Here is an 18058-nt window from a genome sequence, read left to right as displayed (position 1 = left end):
TCCCTTTTAAGTTATTTTTTTCCAGAGTATGATCTATACAATCATCCAGGGTAGACAAATATACAAGTTCTTAAAAATGTTTCATAGCAGTTAATGTGTCCATAAAGAATTTTATAGGACAAAACATATTTATAACCAATAATTATTATTATTACAATATTATTACTGTTAGTGCTAGACTGGTTGTATTTCAACCCACAGCTTTTTTCATGTGATCAGATATATATATAGTCAACCCTCCTAATAAAGACAGCACTGTATGTGGACCCCTCTGGATAGTCTGTCAGTTGAATTTCACTGGTTTGTCTGCAAGGTGGACATGTACATTCTCTATATACATGTAAAAGCAGACAGATATACATGTAATAGCTATTCTCAAGGGTTTCCGCCAAGTACTGTCATATTTTTTTTGGGCAAGGACAAGCTGTAATTTCTCAATAAAGGGTACTCGCTGGAGAAACAATCATGACAGACAGTCAGTTCAGTCTTCAATGTTACAGTCACCACACTTGCAGGGCAGTCTGAGTCTGATATTGAGAGCTTGCAAATGGTGATCATGACCTTCAACTGTTTCTTATTATAACATTATGTTTGCATAATGCCTATGAAATCATGAACTGTAAGTAAATGTGTTGATCCACAACCAGTCAATGGCTGTTATGGATCACATGCTCCTCATTTGTTTTTAATTAAATTGGCTTTTTGGACTTTAATCAGTTGGCCATGGCACAATACAAACTGAAATACAGCATTTAGAGCGATCTTAATTACGTGTAGCTTTAAATGTGTAGTGATATTCATTTTAAAGCAAGTGAAATTAATAATTACAGTATTCAAAGGGTTGGTTTATGAAGAAGTCACTTACGTATACGGTCGTGTGGACCTGGAGCGTCTTTGTCGATCATTATAGTAAACCATTAAGTACAAATTACCCAGCTAGAATGCAGAGATGGAGTAAGCTACACTCCCACGAAACTGAAGCACAAAAAGCATGCTTAAAAAGGGCTCAAAATTTCCCTTTGTGCGATAACGAAACTCAGAATGTGTGCAAATAACACTCACTGATCGAGTCACACTTTAAAATTAGGCTACTTAGAAGCAACGCGGAACAAGAAGAATGATTGTGTGAAAAATCGGTCAAATATCATTTGTCACGTTATCACATCCTTTATACCTTTGCTCATGGCGTGTTCTCGTCCATTCCGGGAATTATTGCCTTATTAGGAGAGTAATGAACGCCTGAATCAACGTAAACAACCAACATCACCTGCATTGAAAATCCACAACCCGACCTGACGCTTGAGGTTTCCAGGATAATTGACATGTGACAAGTTTCCTTGCGTGACACAGTTACTTCCGTCATGCTCAGAAGTATGTATCTGATAGAGAACTCCAAATATGGCCTCCGCTTTGCCTTTATTTGGTTATTGAAAAGTCCCGTATGCTAACACACGTTTAGCGGGAAATTTCACCAACATGGCGTCGAAGCGGCCGAGCTCTAGTGTGAAAAATCATTTTGGATCCAGCAAGAAAACTAAATCTATCGCTGGTGGAAGCAGTGATGGATACGAAGAAAACGGCGGCTTTGTAGATGGTGCAATAGTACGTGTAAAGATGCGGAATTTTGTGTAAGTGAAGGGATAATAGTTTTGCATCTGGACGCGCGATATGCTCCAAAGTCGGATTCGCGTCCCTGATTCCTGTTCTAATCTCTGCCATCGTGTTATTTCCTTTGTACATTTTTTCTTTCCAACTTGGCACTGACGGCGACTTTTACCTTTGTACCTCTATGGAGATCATTCTGTTCTCGAAAGTGTTCACGTTCTCAAATTTTGTAGTAAGTTACATGTATGAGGTTGGTAGTAAGCAGCCATCGCCTATGCGACGCACTTCTTCTAGTATAAATGTCCATTATTTTTTTTCTTTTTCACTATTTCCTGTGTTGGCCAGCTACCTCAGACCTCCAGGTTTTGTTTGCTCAAAACTTCACCCCAGAGGGGCACCCAGACAACTTCTGGTATATTATCAGGATCTTTCCTAGACCATCCATGCACAACTGGACCGGTCAGTATAAAATGCAGACTGCAGATTGCAGACTGCAGACTGGGTATAAAATGCAGACTGCAGACTGCAGACTGGGTATAAAATGCAGACTGAGACTAAAACCGCCTCTTCATCAAATAGAGGATACATTTTGAATTTTTCAACTTAACTTACGCTAGTGTGATACAATCGTCTTTCGAGATTTTTTTTTTAAATAAAAAATTCAATGATCTCTTTATTAAAATATTCCAAGGAAAATCGATATCCACAAGTTTTCGTCTCTCAAGATCTTGAGATAAACAACTCCAAAGCATGATGAAAGCAATAACGCGGAAACATGACCTTTACTTCGCTCGTGGTTGACCTTTTCGCCGCTTTGCGTCAACATGATCATGATATCGGCGACATCGGTAAGTGGCAGTCAGGGTGGCAGTAAAATAATGTTTTGTTTTTTTTTAATAAAATATGTGTTCATGTGTTGCTAGAATACTGAAGGTATTCAATTTGTCTTTGACAAACTTCGTTAATATTCAAAGAAACGAGTTAAAATCTGTCGATGTCAAATTGCTTGCCCCCTTGGAAATCAAGTCTGTTTTCCTCATAATAATTATGAAAACCGTCGTGGGCGTAATTGTTTACGAACTATAAATGCAAAGCGATTAAGCTCGAGTCTTCTTTGTGAAGATAGGGCCTCAGGAAATGAAAGCTACCAAATTGAGATAAAGAAAACAAACTGTTAAGAAAGGGGCCTAAAATAAGGTAAATTTCATGGGTGATGATCTCGAAAATGTGATTGCGCGACATTAGGGTAAGTTGAAAATTGAAAATGTATCCTGTATTTGACGAAGAGACGGTTTTGATATCAGTCTGCATTTTATACCCAGTCTGCAATCTGCATTTTATACCTAGTCTTCATTTTATACCCCGCAGTCTGCAGTCTGCATGTTATACTGACCGACAACTGAACTTATAATTGTACCAAATACCAGAAATAGATAATGCAAAAAAAGAACAAACCTGATTTCGTGGTCAGGGTTCAAATATGTTTTTCCAGTATTTCAAAAGGTGCGGCCTTTCTTCTTTAGGGATTTTCAGAAATTGACCGTGTGGTGAAAGACATTTACAACTTAAAACAGGAGAGGATGCAATAATAACATAGGCTAAATGCAATGGAGTTTGTATCCAACGTACATGTACTGCCAAAAGCCCAGTATAAGCCACCCCCCCCTCCCCCCCCCCCCCCAAAAAAAAAGAGAAACTAAAGTAAAATAAAAATAATTTCCACATCCCTCTTCCCTCAGTTTAATAAGTTGGGGGAGGTGTGCCATTGGTGCTTTCAAATCTGATACAGATTGCTTGTCATATGCAATTTGTACGATCTTGAATTGCATTTTGTGATCAGAAAATTGAAAAAAGACAGTTTTGGCTTGTAAAACGGTATCTGCTAGGCAGCATAAGTGTTGATAAATTTTAATAACCATTATCTTTGGACTGTAACTTTCTACTGTGGCTACCACTAGGTTTTAAGCCAGAAGTTGAATAATAAGCACCTAGGAGGCTTGGCACCTGATTAGGTCCAGTAAATTTGGGGGGAATTTTCTTTGCATTTCTCTGACGCCCTAGCTAGCTCTCTAGCCATAATTTACAAGTTAGTTACTGTACCACTAAGAACGCCTGCTGCACTCCACCATTATCACTGGCAAGAATGTGCACTTGGGCAATTTATGTTTATATTACAGTAAATATAAAAATAAATTATTCTTTGCTTAAATTTTATGCAAAGGAGCAGCTCTCCCTCTGCAAGATGTGTAATGTTTTTATTTTCAACTTGTCTTGTAGGACCTATGGAGACTGTGAATTCAGGCCTGGGCCTCATTTGAATGTTCTCTTAGGACCAAATGGTATGCATATCAAGTTCTTTTGGCACAGAAATGCATCTACAAACCATGCTTTTGTTGCATATTTTAGTGCTGTCTAGGACATCTGTTTCAAGGCCACTATTAATATATTTCGTTTTTCCTGCTTTTTTATTCAACAGGTACTGGTAAATCTTCAGTTGTGTGTGCCATCTGCCTTGGACTTGCTGGTCCTGCAAGGCTGCTTGGTCGTGCAACAGAGGTGTGTTGTATATATTTCGACAAATAATTTATATTTGTACAAATGTTTAATTTCATTAACTGGGTTTATAAGGTGATTTGGCCATGTAAAGATATTAACAAGTTGATAGATGGAGCAGTAGCCATTTGCCAAGCTTGGATGTCAGCTTTTTAATTCCTTTAATACAGTGGCCAATTTCCCTTAACAAATCAGTTTGTAAAACAAAACATTTATTTTCACTATGCTACTGAGACTTACAGCATCACAGTTTCCTTAGAAACTAAACTCCTTTGCCAACATGTTGTAAATACATGGCATATGCAAGAGATCTGTCTAGTCTGAGAAATTACATGTACAGTATAAAGGCTGAAAATAAAATGGTACAAAATTTGCACCATTGTAGCTACTGCGACATGAAATGGAAATACTGAATTTGATCATTACAAGTTCAGGTATGGGTTATTTTTAAGAATGAGGAGTTTGTTGTTATTAATGTATACATGGTTTGTGTGAGAATTATCATAAGATTTATCCTTGGACACAAGGGTGAGATGGTGGGATAAGTTTTTACGTGCACATTCCCTGTACTAAAAGTGTGTACAAATATTTACACCTTTTGTTGTACACCTAGGTGAGGGATTTTATCAAGCATGGACATTCTCAAGCAATGATTGAGATTGAACTGTAAGTATTAAACTCAGACCTTTAACAATCAGGGGTTTCGTTAATTTAAGAATTAGGAGGGTGTAGGATTCCAAGTAGGCAGGTAACCATGAGACTTCTTTGGTTTGTCCTTTTCAATGTCTTAACAGCAAAGGTGGATGCTGTGTTCAGAGTATACTTTAGCCTGTGAATACAGCCGCCTCTCATTCGCTACGGCTACTACGTGCGAAACATAATAGCGGGAGCAAATGAGAGGCGGCTGTATTCGCAGGCTAAGTATACCAGTACCAGTACCTGGGTCCCTGCTTCTAAAAACAACCCTGACAACAAAGGCCAAATGGTTTCTGTGATATACGCATAGGGCTATGATAAGTTCTCACAGTTAGTGAGATCTCGTAGGATATGTAGATTCTCCTCTGCAGCTCGGTTGTAAAGTAACAAGACTTTGAGTTTTCCATATTCATTCTGATGTTTGCATGAAAATATTTACCTGCTTATGAATTCTGAGAGTAAACTACTGACTGGTTCGATGAATTGGTCTCTCGGGAAACATGCCATGGCCAAGTTTTTGCATTGGTTCATTTCAACACCAAGTTACCCACGACATTGAAATATGCTTTGTCTTAAGTAAAAGTTGTTTTCATTGGGTAACCAACTGAACAACTAGCCAAGAAATGCTTGAATGGAATGTTTGAACAAAGGAAACAATTCCGTCTGGTATTACATGTATTTACATGCAAAATTTTTTATTTTTATTTATTTATTTGTTTATTTATTTATTCAATTGACAGACATAATTCAAATGGCAGGAATCATGTTATAACCAGAGATATATATAGGAATGAGAATCGCTCCAGCTGGAAAATTAATGGTAAAACTACCTCAATGAAAGAGGTATGTGTACTATGAACAAAACTTTTGATGTCATTGTTTTATTGTTCTCATTCATCTTTTTCTTAGCATTTTTTAAAGTACGTTTACTTATTTCTCCTTTGTAGGTTCAAGAACTAACCAAAACACTGAATGTGCAAATTGGCAACCTTTGTCAGTTCCTCCCTCAGGTACATGTATGAATGATTGCTGTCTGTTTAAAAAATAATGCTCTGAGCATGGGCAATGTTGGGAAAACATTGTGAGCTCTGCAAGAAGTGAGTCCTATTTTCTGAAAGTGTACTCTCTCTACACATAGCCACAGTAGTCCTCACAACCTTTTTTCGCTACTCACTATTTTTGCTCTACTTGCCACAATCTGGACTGACAATGCGGTGAGGCAAACTGTACCTGTAGAAGGTGGTGCATTTTTAAAACTATTTTTACAGATGACCAGCCCAACAGTCCAATTAATTACATGTAGTTTATTGGATAATAATTTTATTGCACTTGCATAACAATTTAATGTTCCACTGTAAACAGAAGGTACAGTTCTCAATGTTTTTAAATCATAATTTTTTAGATAAAAAATCCCAGGAGTGAGGACCCTCTCAGCAGAGAAAAAAAAACTGTTTGCTTATGATACTGTACAATGTACATGTATGTGTACAAGTATATGTAATTTCTGTATTGTTTAACAGGACAAAGTAGCAGAATTTGCAAAGATGTCTCAGCAACAGCTCCTAGAAGCCACAGAGAAAGCGGTAAGAAGAACAACTTTGTGGTTATTAAATAATTTTTTGTTTTACAACCCAAGTTTTGTTTTTAAGTCTTTATTCTTTGCTGATTGGATTGTTGCTCTTGTTTCCAGGTTGGTTCACCAGACATGTTTGATGACCACCAAAAGCTCATTGAACTAAGAAAACAAGAAAAAGAACTTGAGGTATTTGATTAGGAAGTTACTAATCATGGAGAATACATGTATTTTGATCTAGTTGTATTCAAACCTCACAAAAGAGATTGTTTGGTTACCTGTACATGTAAGTACATGTCGATGACTGAAAATTTGTTTGGATATTCATTTCAGTTTTACTCTTAAAGGGCCCTAGTCAGCCACACCTTTGTTTTTGTTTATATGCGAGAGTTTGGCTATTATATTTAATTCGCAGCGTGTCGAAATGAACGAAATCACTGTGAAACTACTAAAGATAACGAAACATACTTTCAGGAACACAACTTACAGTAAAGGAATAAGATTTCGCTTCACCATGCAATATCAATAATTTCGATGGTATCGAAAATGGCACAGGCTGACTAGGGTCCTTTAAGCTACACTTTATATCGAGTTGCCAGTGTCTTGAAAGAGACTAAGTCAAACTGCAGGATAACTGTACTTAGAACTTAATATTAGAACTAGAATATTTTTTATTTCCTTGGTCAAATCTCATGTTGTTCTCAAAAGAAAATTGAAAAAAAAAGTTTCCTGGTCAATTTTTCTTCCCCATGTTTGAGACATATAACAGCATCAAGTTAATATTTTCTCTTTTGGTGGAATGCAATGCCACTCAAGATTTGAGACTAAGGATAGTATAGCTGTTACGTCAATACAGGATCGCTTCTTTTGCAGTTTCTCTATTCCTCAGTTGTTCCATTGTGAGCATTCAACATTCCTATTCATAATTTCCTCCACACAGTTTTCTTCCTCTGCATACAAAAAACAACTGAGGAATAGAGAAACTATATAAAACTATTGATTGTGATATCAAAGCCCTACTTTCCACAGACTCCCATCTTGTGCGGTATTGTACTGTACCCAACCAGAAGTGAAATTTGACACTTTTACACACCTCAAATGTGAAGAAGAAAAATAGATGTTAAGGAATATTTTTTATTTTCATATGAGAACAGCATGAAGATTTGATCAAAGAAAAAAAATTCTGTCACAGACACGTTTAAAAGTATTATTTCTACAACTTACCTTCATGTAACAATGATCGGTATTATTCTTGGTTTTTAGGTTTCTCTGAGGAACAATAAAGAACACCTAGAAAAGCTGGAACAGCAAAACGAACGGCTTGAACAGGATGTCAAAAGGCACCAGGAGAGGGAACGACACTTGCAGAAAGTACAGATACTAGAGAAGAAAAGACCTTGGGCAGTAAGGCATTGATTGAATTTACTTAAACACAGCAAATGTGTGAAGGGCTTCTGGGAAAAATAGTGCAAATTACCAGCTCTTATCTTATGTACAGTCTTACGTACAGACAATGACAACTTTATTCACTAACAAAAATTACAAAATTTTATTGAATAAATTTGAGGACCCAGAGGTAGCTTTTGAGCTACACAGGTATATTCAAGACAGGTTCAAAGAAGAAGGGGTCATAAATTTTGTAAAATAAAGGAACAAAACATGTTGTTATGTAAATTATTTTTTGACCTTAGGGCTTCAACAAAATGGTTTATCACTTTCTCATGAAATGAGAACAAATTTATTGCCTTTAAATTGTTTCAAATTGCATTGCATGGGGTCTTCTGTTTCTCTGTCAGGGCTGTACAGCTTTTTTCCAACCTTTCTCATTAATGGATACAACCTCCAAATTGGTACATGTACAGTATTTTCTCAACAGCTTTTTTAGTGAAAATGCATGGGGGACCATACGATAAATGGCAAAAATTATGTTAATTATTTGTTGCATTAAGGAATATGAGGCAGCTCGTAAACAGTTTGTGGAAATCAAAAGCAGGAAGGATGAGATAAAGAAGAGACTAGATGAAGTCCGGCGCCAAAATGCACCAATGCAAAAACGTCTAGATGAAGTAACAAACAAAGCCAAAGAACTTGAAGACTCTACCAGGGAGCTGGTGAGTGGACATTACTTTTTTCATTCAGTTAAATGACGTTTATGGTATTTGGATTTCCCTTTACTGACGTCCCTTTACTCAATCATGTACAACTCAGGACAGTTATACACATCATAGAAACAGTTACTGATTGTTGGGCTTTATGAACATGCAAGTTTGCTTGAATTCCACAGATACAGAAAGGCAATGACGTGTTGAAGAAAGCGAAATCAAAGAGTGAACAGATTGAGAAGAGAGGAGATAAGGTACCAAAATATGCAGAGTTATAATATTATAACAGAAATATTGTTAGAGAAATAATTGTTCCTAGATCCTGTCATATTAAAAATCAACCTGAAATTCAACTCAGTCAACCTTATGCCCCCAACTCCTCATTTATGGATCCCCTTGAGTTCATTATAATTAGAATTAAAAAGTTGTTGACACTGGCTAAAAAATATATATATATTGGACGTTTCGGCCACTACTGTTGCCTTCTTCAGCAAAGATAAAAATGCAAATATAACGGCGTCCTGCTAGAAATATATACAACGATGTGTGATAAATAAATAAATCACACCTCGACGGAATTTAAAAGTGTAACAGTGGTGTAAGGGTATTGTGAAGACTAAAAAAGATTAAAAAAGGCTAAAAACTCTTAATGTTATTGTATATGTTCGGAAGCGTTATATGTTCATTTATGGAGTTCTTATCGCGCACGGAATGCCAAGCCTCAAGAATCAGTCTTTGTCGCCACGCCGATGACCTGTCAATGATTTCAACATTCTCCAAATCTATTTGGTGACCGTGAAACACGTGGTGTTTGGCTAACAAAGAGTTTTTATCCAATGTTGCTATGGCCTTTGTGTGTTCTTTCACGCGTGTTTTCAGCGCGCGCGATGTCTGACCAACGTAAACAGAATCACAGTCTTTACACTTGATCTTGTATACGACTCCTCTGGAAGCCTCTTTCTCGATCTTGTCTTTTGGCTTTTTGAGTATGTTGGAGATGGTGCGGATAGGCTTATGGGCAACCTTGATGTTGAAATCTCGAAGAACTTTTGTGATTCTCTCGGAAAAACCTTTGGCGTAGGGCAGGATAACAAATCCATGCTGGTCGGTATCATTCATTTGTTGTTGTCTATTCGGTTGGCAGCCACTGTGAATGAAGTTAACAGGGTAGTTATTAGCGGCGAGGGCTCTCGCTACTCGTTTAGTTTCCCTTGTGACCTCCTCCTCAGTGGAAGGAATGTTCTTTGCGTGATCCATAAGGGTGCGTGCGACCGAGTGTTTATGTTGGGTATGGTGGTGTGATTTGAAAATAAGGTAACGGTCGGTGTTAGTCGCTTTCCTGTAGACAGATACGGTGTTCGAGCCATCTTCTTGTCTGGTTGTTTTAGTGTCGAGAAAGGCAATGGAACCTTCAGATTCTATCTCGATTGTAAATTTGATGTGAGGGTTGATGGAATTGAGATGTGCGTGGAATTCATCGACGTGTTCCCTTTTTACACACACATGGCTGTCATCTACGTACCTAAACCACCATTTAGGAGGGTGCGGGGCCGACGAGAGAGCATTCTCTTCGACATGTTCCATGACGAGGTTGGCTAAGATGGCCCTGACTGGGGATCCCATTGGACAACCGAAAATTTGCCATCGAAGTTGTTAAAGAGAGACTGGACTCCGACCAAACACTAATGGAGAGAACCAACTTATCTATCCAAAATATTATGACACTTCTACATTTCGTCCTTGACAACAATTTCTTTGTATTTCAAGGCAGCCATTTCCAACAAATTTTCGGTTGTCCAATGGGATACCCAGTCACGCACCCTTATGGATCGCGCAAAGAACATTCCTTCCACTGAGGAGGAAGTCACAAGGGAAACTAAACGAGTAGCGAGAGCCCTCGCCGCTAATAACTACCCTGTTAACTTCATTCACAGTGGCTGCCAACCGAATAGACAACAACAAATGAATGATACCGACCAGCGTGGATTTGTTATCCTGCCCTACGCCAAAGGTTTTCCCGAGAGAATCACAAAAGTTCTTCGAGATTTCAACATCAAGGTTGCCCATAAGCCTATCCGCACCATCTCCAACATACTCAAAAAGCCAAAAGACAAGATCGAGAAAGAGGCTTCCAGAGGAGTCGTATACAAGATCAAGTGTTAAGACTGTGATTCTGTTTACGTTGGTCAGACATCGCGCGCGCTGAAAACACGCGTGAAAGAACACACAAAGGCCATAGCAACATTGGATAAAAACTCTTTGTTAGCCAAACACCATGTGTTTCACGGTCACCAAATAGATTTGGAGAATGTTGAAATCATTGACAGGTCATCGGCGTGGCGACAAAGACTGATTCTTGAGGCTTGGCATTCCGTGCGCGATAAGAACTCCATAAATGAACATATAGCGCTTCCGAACATATACAATAACATTAAGAGTTTTTAGCCTTTTTAATCTTTTTTAGTCTTCACAATACCCTTACACCACTGTTACACTTTCAAATTCCGTCGAGGTGTGATTTATTTATTTATCACACATCGTTGTATATATTTCTAGCAGGACGCCGTTATATTTGCATTTTTATCTTTGCTGAAGAAGGCAACAGTAGTGGCCGAAACGTCCAATATATATATATTTTTTAGCCTGTGTCAACAACTTTTTAATTCTTTTTAACATGCCTGGCTACACACCCAACATTTTTAACCTCATTATAATTATATTATTAATAACCCCACTCTCAATTTTGCTCTCCTTTTATTCTTAAAAAGTTGATTCATTCATCCATCCATCCATCCTTACATTCATAGATTCATTTATTATTCTTTCATTTATTTGATGTGAAGAGGCTGTTTGAACTGCAAGTCCACTTTCTAGGTGTTCAGTGAAAGAAAATTAAAAAACAAAAAATATTAGAAATTTAGATACAATTGCCATGTACTGTAATTATCCTCATCAATTGATGTTAAATAAAACACTAGGTTGCTTGGTGATTTCTCCTTTTATGCCATGTGATAAGAATTTTTATGTTAATTGAAATGTTTGTTGCTGTACAGGTTGAAGAATTGCAAGGAGAATTGAAAGATTTGAAGGATGAAGAAAAGAAGAGACAAAAAAAGTAAAATTAATTAATTCAGGGAATTACTGGCAGAGCTGCTGTTTAACAGTAGTTTATTAAGTCTGATACGCTACGCTGTGGTCAATATTATTAGGGAGACACATAATCGATAGCAACATTGAAAATGTCACTTAAAAATCCAGTTCTTTTTCTTTTAATTAAAGTATTTAGCAAGTTGTCCAACTCATTCCATTTCCCTATAATTTCTGGCTAAATTACCAAGGAGCTCAATTTTAGTGTAGTAGTGGGGATGCTCAAGTCCAAACAGAAAGGAAAATTAACCACTGTTTCTTCATGTTCTTCATAAAACCTTGAATTTGGCCATTTTGTGTTGTAGTTGTGCAGAATTGAACACAGTAGACAAATGCGACATGATGGACTGCACATTTGCTGAGAGCCATTTCAACTGAATTCAACTTAATTAAATGGAGACCACACAAGTAACCACCTGCAAATAACAAAGAATTGATGGAAGCAAGTGGTCAAAGAGACTGTATATTAGTTCTCATTGCCATGATCATACATGTACAGTCATGTAATTTAATAAATGAGGTCCCTAAAGAAGTGCATTTGAAGAGGTAATACACTGTAATAATTACAACCAAACCCTTATTTGGGGTTGAAGGGTGGGTTGTAATGGTAAACCTATTAATTAGATAACCTGTTGGTCAGTGTAACAAATTATTATCATTTTTCAGCTTATAATATTGTTCTCTTCATTTCTGGTTTTGTAGTACAGTCCTGAATTTTTTTAGAATCCATGGAAAAATGAGCATGGCTATTACTTACGATGGACACTTTTTAGATGAAAATAGAGGTTGTGATGTAAACAATATTATTTTATTTTATCTTTTGAGGATGAATGAGCTTGAAAGAGCAATACAGGGATTGCAGAATGAATTGGACAATCTCCCAGACCCATCGGAATTACAGGTCAGTATAAAGGTGCCCTGCAGTACCCTCGTCCTGACCCCCACATTTTGTCCAAATAAGGAAAAACGAACAAACATATCTAAAAGAGATTAAAAAGTTTCTCTGTAGATGTTTCCCAGTATTTTATGACTCCCCCCCACCACTTCAAAAAAAAGCAGCTTCTCTGCTCCTTTCCAGCATTGAACAGTATGCTCTATTAGTTTTGTTTGTTTATACATTTTTACGTTTGATGTACGTAGAAAGAATGCACTCCTAATGCATGTGCAGATTGGAGTCGATATTGTATGGGACAACGTTGACTGAATGAATGGATCTTGGGATGCATACTTGGCATCCCCTGCAGATTTTGCAGGGGTGGATGATATCATCACCAACTTGGCGAAGGAGAGAGAGCCTGGGATCGAGATCATTGAACACACACCCTTATCTTTGATCATTACCAGTTGTAGTTGTTAATAATAAGTACTGTTATTAACATATTTCCCTGGTTAGGGGATGTCGGGATTGAGTTTTTATTTTCACAGTTTTGATGTTTGCATGATAACCTTTTGATAGTGGACTTGTGATTATAATAATTACTGTGTTTCTCTTACATGTATCTTGCATCCCAGCCTTGTATTGAGGAACTCAATTCCCAGGCTCGACAGAAAAACCGTGAAGTGATGACCATTCAAACTCAAGCTCGTGGAATCAGAGATGACTCTGACCGTTTCAAGGCACAGATTCAAGGTGATAATGTATAACATTACACTATATCTGATTACAGTGTATCTCAAATTATAATTACTACAAAGTTCAAAACACAAGTCCCTCTAAAAAAAAACCCTCCCTCCTCTCTATCTTATAATAAATTGCAGCTGTTACAGTGTACATGTATGTTCATTTCTAGATATACATGTAATTACAAATTTCAGATGTACAGTAACATCTTTCCATGAATAAGCCCTAATTCTAATGAAAAGTTCATGGACTGAGTTGGCTGTTATGAGCTTTTTCAGGTTGTTAGCCTAGTGTTTCAAACTGTTTTTATTGTCAAACCTTTCCCACTTTGAACTTTAAAAAAAAAAATGTCCTCCATTTAAACCAACCCTCCAAGCCCGCCCTAAAAGTAACTCTTCAGTACAGTGCCTCAGATGAATATAACTTCAAGTCCAGAGCTCTTAGCTTGTTTAAAATTCTATGGCATAATTGGTATATGATAAAGCTACACGATTCTGTAGCTTTTGTAGAGATTCTGTGTGGAGTAAATTTTCTTTTTCAAGTACCTAAACAACTCGACAGCTACAGCTACATATAACAGCAGCATTTCTAGATTGTCAAGTATTGCTTTTACCCAGTGTCTAAGGATAAAATGCCATGGGTAATCTTCCAACATTATTTTGTTTGGAAACATTCAGAAGTATGTCACAAAATTAATTAATTTGGGTGAATAGAATGCCATGCATGGGCACCTGCAGGAAACCTGCTATTGGAGCCTGGACTACAAAATTAACAACAACAAAAAAAGATAGGTTGATATGTGTGCACATAGAAATGTTTTCCTTAAAAATTTTGTCCATTTACCCTAAAATCTACAAAATAGTTGTTTATCATTGCTATAAAAAAAAATGTATACATGTATAACAATAAGATATAAGCCCTGGATGTATGCCTGTTGAAAGTAAAATATTAATATATTTTGTGGCTTATTTTCATGGAGGGCTTTTCTTCTGGGGGGTAGGGGTAGGTAATTTGCATTTCAAGATTGGTTGGGTGTACGAAACATCTTGAATCCTAAGTCAGTCTATCATAAACAATCCATGACCATATATAGGGAGTGGGGAAGGGTATTATGGGTAGGATGTTTACATTTGAGATTAATTTTTTTAGAGAGTTGTATTTTTAGGGGTGGAGGGAGGGTCTTATATTGGGGATGCCACAAATTCTGAATTTCTAATGGCAGCTTTATACATTTACCTGTCCAGTAGTCAATACTTGAAGGGCTCACCGGAAGAAGGCAACAAATGATGATTTGGCCTTAGAATCTAACTTCTGCAAATAATTATGTAGTATTAATATTATGTAGTGCTATAATTTGGCATTCAGACTCTTGGTGAAGTAGTTCTGTATTAATTATTTTATTCAAGTAGTAAAGGATGAAAGGATTTTATTAGTAATTAATAGTTTGGTCTTCTTTTCAAGTCTTATAAGGTTTTAGCAAAAGTTAAATCGATTTATTTGTTAATTTTTACAGAAATCAAAAGCAAAATTGCTCAACTTGAAGATATGAAAAATCGCCGGCTAGAGTTTTTGCGCAACAGACACCGAGACACTTACAATGCAGTTATGTGGCTCCGAGCAAACCAGCACAGGTTTAGTAGACCTGTCCATGAGCCGATAATTCTTCAGGCAAGTTACACAATTTTTTTTTAACGTTAGACCTATCAGTGTTTTTCATTTATGTAACGCTTGTATTGAAACAATACATGTAGTAAATACATATATACAATACAAAATCTTACAGTACTCTACTTACTCGTGACAAAGTAATAAAGATTAAATGTTACCTATCGGTACTTATAGTATTTTGTCTTACATTGGCATTATGATATTTAATGCTATTGTTTTGGAATTAATTGACAAACTTTATTTAATTGGGAAAAAAGGGTAATTGATTCATTTATATTACACACACTGTAACAGGAACCACGGTGTCATTATGTATCTAAGTTTCTTGGAGAAAGAAGATATCTGCTTTCTGGTTTTTTAGATATGAAAATATTGATCTCCTTTATTCACAATCCTCAAACATTAAGAGTGCCTGACTGTAACTTTTGAGAATCGCTGGCCAAGCTTGAAAAATCGAAACTCCTGATAATTTGCCTGAAGTTTACTTTTGGGGAACTATCTTCGAAAATATTATTTGAATGTTCTGGAAATTTATAGTTTTCGAGAATTTTGGAGAAAAAGAAATTACGGGTTTTGCCTTATTAATTATGCAAAAATCTCACTCAAAATTAGCCAAGTTCAATACGCTTGTATTGAAACAGTACGCAACGCTAGAAAACGAGGTCGGTTCTGAATAAGAGCGTAACTCACCTACTTTCTATCAATGGGACCTATGTAAACTTTTGTAGAACTTTGGAGGGTTTATGGCTCTTTGAAAAATTGACATTTTGAGGACTTTGCAATGAGGCGAAAATTAAGTAAGTTTGAAGGTTTAGAATACATCTTGGTTTGTCAGGTATCGACTCGAGAGGAACGTTGTGATGAAGCTTGGGTCTTCGTTTTTAATAATGCGGAATAAAAAATCTGGGCAATCAATGCACGCGCTGACGAAAACTAAAGTTAGCGAGGCTTCGTTAACAAATTTGCATAATTTGCAACTGTTGAGAAAATGCTATGTTGTGACGACTGGGTGAAAACATTTACCCAGGCTATCTTCAGATGGTCATTTTATCTCGTATTGCATTTGCCTGTTTCTCTTTCTTGTTTAATAACGTGAGAGAAAAGGTCTGGACGAAAAAAAAAGTGCGTGATCGGTAAAAGAACTGTATTCGTCTAATTCTGTTGGGAAATATTTTGCATAATGCATATCTCCCAATAAATCTTTCTGCAAAGGAATCTGATTGGGAAGGTTTCATTAAGAGACTATTTGACCAGGTAGCCGAAGCTCTATGACCTTTGTTTGATCTTTGTATAATTTGTCATGTCACGATGAGTGTTACACAAATTATGGCGTAAATTATAAGGGTTTTTATGGGATGTTACAAATGTGTTTTTATTATTTTAAAGTAAAAAATCTTCATAACTTTTGAGTAAAGTTTCTTTGACTGCACTTGATTGGCATAATTTACAGTTCTCTTAGGTTTCACACATCCTTTGAACAAGCCCGCTTGCCATGTTGTTAGCTTAACACGTTTTCATGACCAAAAATTGTGCTTTTTGCACCCATTATGCTGAAATCTGACCTGTGGAGATTATGATATGCGCTATATAGTTTACTTTTAATGCTGTAGCTTCTAAAAGGTACAATAATGGGTCAGGGTAGGTTTCTACCTTTCGTCTTTCCCATCAGTAAATGTGCTAATGGAGTAGCTGGGCGGTTTGTAAACAAGGAGACATGTTAGTCCTTACCCCTTTAATCATTGTCCCCACTGTACTTGCCTTCTTTTTTTGTCAGGTTGAAATGAAAAATGTGAGGGATGCTAAGTATATTGAAAGTCTGATCAGCCAAAATGATCTCAAAGCCTTTGTCTGCAGCAACAGAGATGATCTGAAACTCTTCTTAGATGAGGCATGTCTGTATTGATTTGTATAATTATTTTTAGACAGTATTATTTTATTAAGTGTCTGTCCATGATACAACCAGGCAGGACCAGGCAGGAGGTGATAATACTCAAATCACCGATTTGGCTCAAACTTGGCAGAAACATTGAGTATCATGAACATATTCATGTGCTAAAACATCAACTCAAAATATTCCATTTTACCAGAGTTATGGGTAAAACCTGAAAAATGGCCATTTTGGCACAAATTTATGCATATTAATTAGTCAAACTCAATTGAGTAGTTAGACAAATATAATTGTGATCTGGAAATAAAACCCACTGAATTGTCTTGCCCACTGACCAGGCTTGTAGCACAGTGCTTAATTTCAATCGGTACCTTCGATTTTGTCATTTGCCTGAACCTGAAGTAAGAGGCTGTTTTAGACATTTTCACGAGAACCTCAAATTCGGCTTTTTTGTACCCAAATATCTCTAATGGCCAACAACCTAACTACGTAATTTAACTATAAGATTGAAGAGGCATATCATAACCTTCAAAATACGGAATAAATTTTTGGGCAAATGAATAGTTTGTTTGTATGAAGCAAATATGTATTACCACCTGAACGACTTTTGTCGATTTCATCGAAATTCATGTTGCAAAAAAATATATATATATTTTCTGACTGAACATGAAGAGACACGTAATGTTTAGTTAAGTATTTTCTGACAATAACAATGACAAAATTTGACGATATAAGTGGGTAAGGATTCAAGTTTGACCAAGCTATTAACAGCTAGGTTTCCCCTCTTTTCATACAAATATTTGCCTCCAAGAAAGCCTATCTAAAGAGGTAATCTCTTTCAAACAATTGCCACTAAGGCATAGTAAGAACTTAAAATGCTAGTGGCTGATACATACATGTCTTCTCAGTGCACCAGACTCCATCCTAGCTACCATTTTGTATCAAGCCATCGTCAAATTCAATGAGCCGGCTCGATCGTATCGTCTATATGCCTCGATTTTTTCAACACGGATCCACCATTACCATCAACTGATTAAAATTATCAGAATATACCATTTTTGTTTCCAAAATAAACAGAAATCAAGGTAAATAACTACATAACTGACATCTAAGCTTGACAGGAGAGGATTCGCTGTTTATATCCGCCATCTTGATTGCCAAGTTATGAGCCTGCTTCGCGGTCAGCGGCTATGGCACAAGTTTGT

General features: G+C 36.7%; 2 protein-coding genes across 4 annotated transcripts in view; one reads left to right on the top strand and one right to left on the bottom strand.

Annotated features, from left to right (window-relative positions):
• Positions 1 to 1316, bottom strand: part of LOC146459969 (leucine-rich repeat serine/threonine-protein kinase 1-like) — a 34471-nt gene extending 33155 nt beyond the window's left edge. For 2 of the 3 annotated variants that reach the window (XM_085088817.1, XM_085088818.1), the window contains exon 1: positions 866 to 1098. In XM_085088817.1, the coding sequence (XP_084944943.1) occupies positions 866 to 905 (40 nt within the window). In that variant the 5' untranslated portion in view covers positions 906 to 1098. Of the gene's footprint in view, positions 1 to 865; positions 1099 to 1174 lie in introns of those variants that run through there. The other variant, XM_085088819.1, reaches the window with a different exon arrangement.
• A 147-nt stretch (positions 1317 to 1463) lies between these two features.
• The window catches only part of LOC146459968 (structural maintenance of chromosomes protein 5-like), a 34825-nt gene continuing 18230 nt past the window's right edge, over positions 1464 to 18058 (top strand). Inside the window, exons 1-16 of the mRNA XM_085088820.1 lie at positions 1464 to 1628; positions 3883 to 3944; positions 4082 to 4161; positions 4772 to 4824; positions 5595 to 5697; positions 5802 to 5864; positions 6375 to 6437; positions 6545 to 6616; positions 7691 to 7831; positions 8377 to 8538; positions 8712 to 8783; positions 11583 to 11644; positions 12502 to 12577; positions 13189 to 13306; positions 14811 to 14965; positions 16740 to 16853. Of these exons, the coding sequence (XP_084944946.1) occupies positions 1477 to 1628; positions 3883 to 3944; positions 4082 to 4161; positions 4772 to 4824; positions 5595 to 5697; positions 5802 to 5864; positions 6375 to 6437; positions 6545 to 6616; positions 7691 to 7831; positions 8377 to 8538; positions 8712 to 8783; positions 11583 to 11644; positions 12502 to 12577; positions 13189 to 13306; positions 14811 to 14965; positions 16740 to 16853 (1548 nt within the window). The 5' untranslated portion in view covers positions 1464 to 1476. The remainder of the gene's footprint in view (positions 1629 to 3882; positions 3945 to 4081; positions 4162 to 4771; positions 4825 to 5594; positions 5698 to 5801; positions 5865 to 6374; positions 6438 to 6544; positions 6617 to 7690; positions 7832 to 8376; positions 8539 to 8711; positions 8784 to 11582; positions 11645 to 12501; positions 12578 to 13188; positions 13307 to 14810; positions 14966 to 16739; positions 16854 to 18058) is intronic.

This window comes from Pavona decussata, unplaced genomic scaffold, assembly GCF_977016875.1.
Source record: "Pavona decussata unplaced genomic scaffold, jaPavDecu1.1 SCAFFOLD_215, whole genome shotgun sequence".
In the NCBI taxonomy this organism is placed as follows: domain Eukaryota; kingdom Metazoa; phylum Cnidaria; class Anthozoa; order Scleractinia; family Agariciidae; genus Pavona; species Pavona decussata.
The sequence above is the reverse complement of the archived record's forward strand: the minus strand, read 5'-3'. Positions and strand labels throughout refer to the sequence as shown.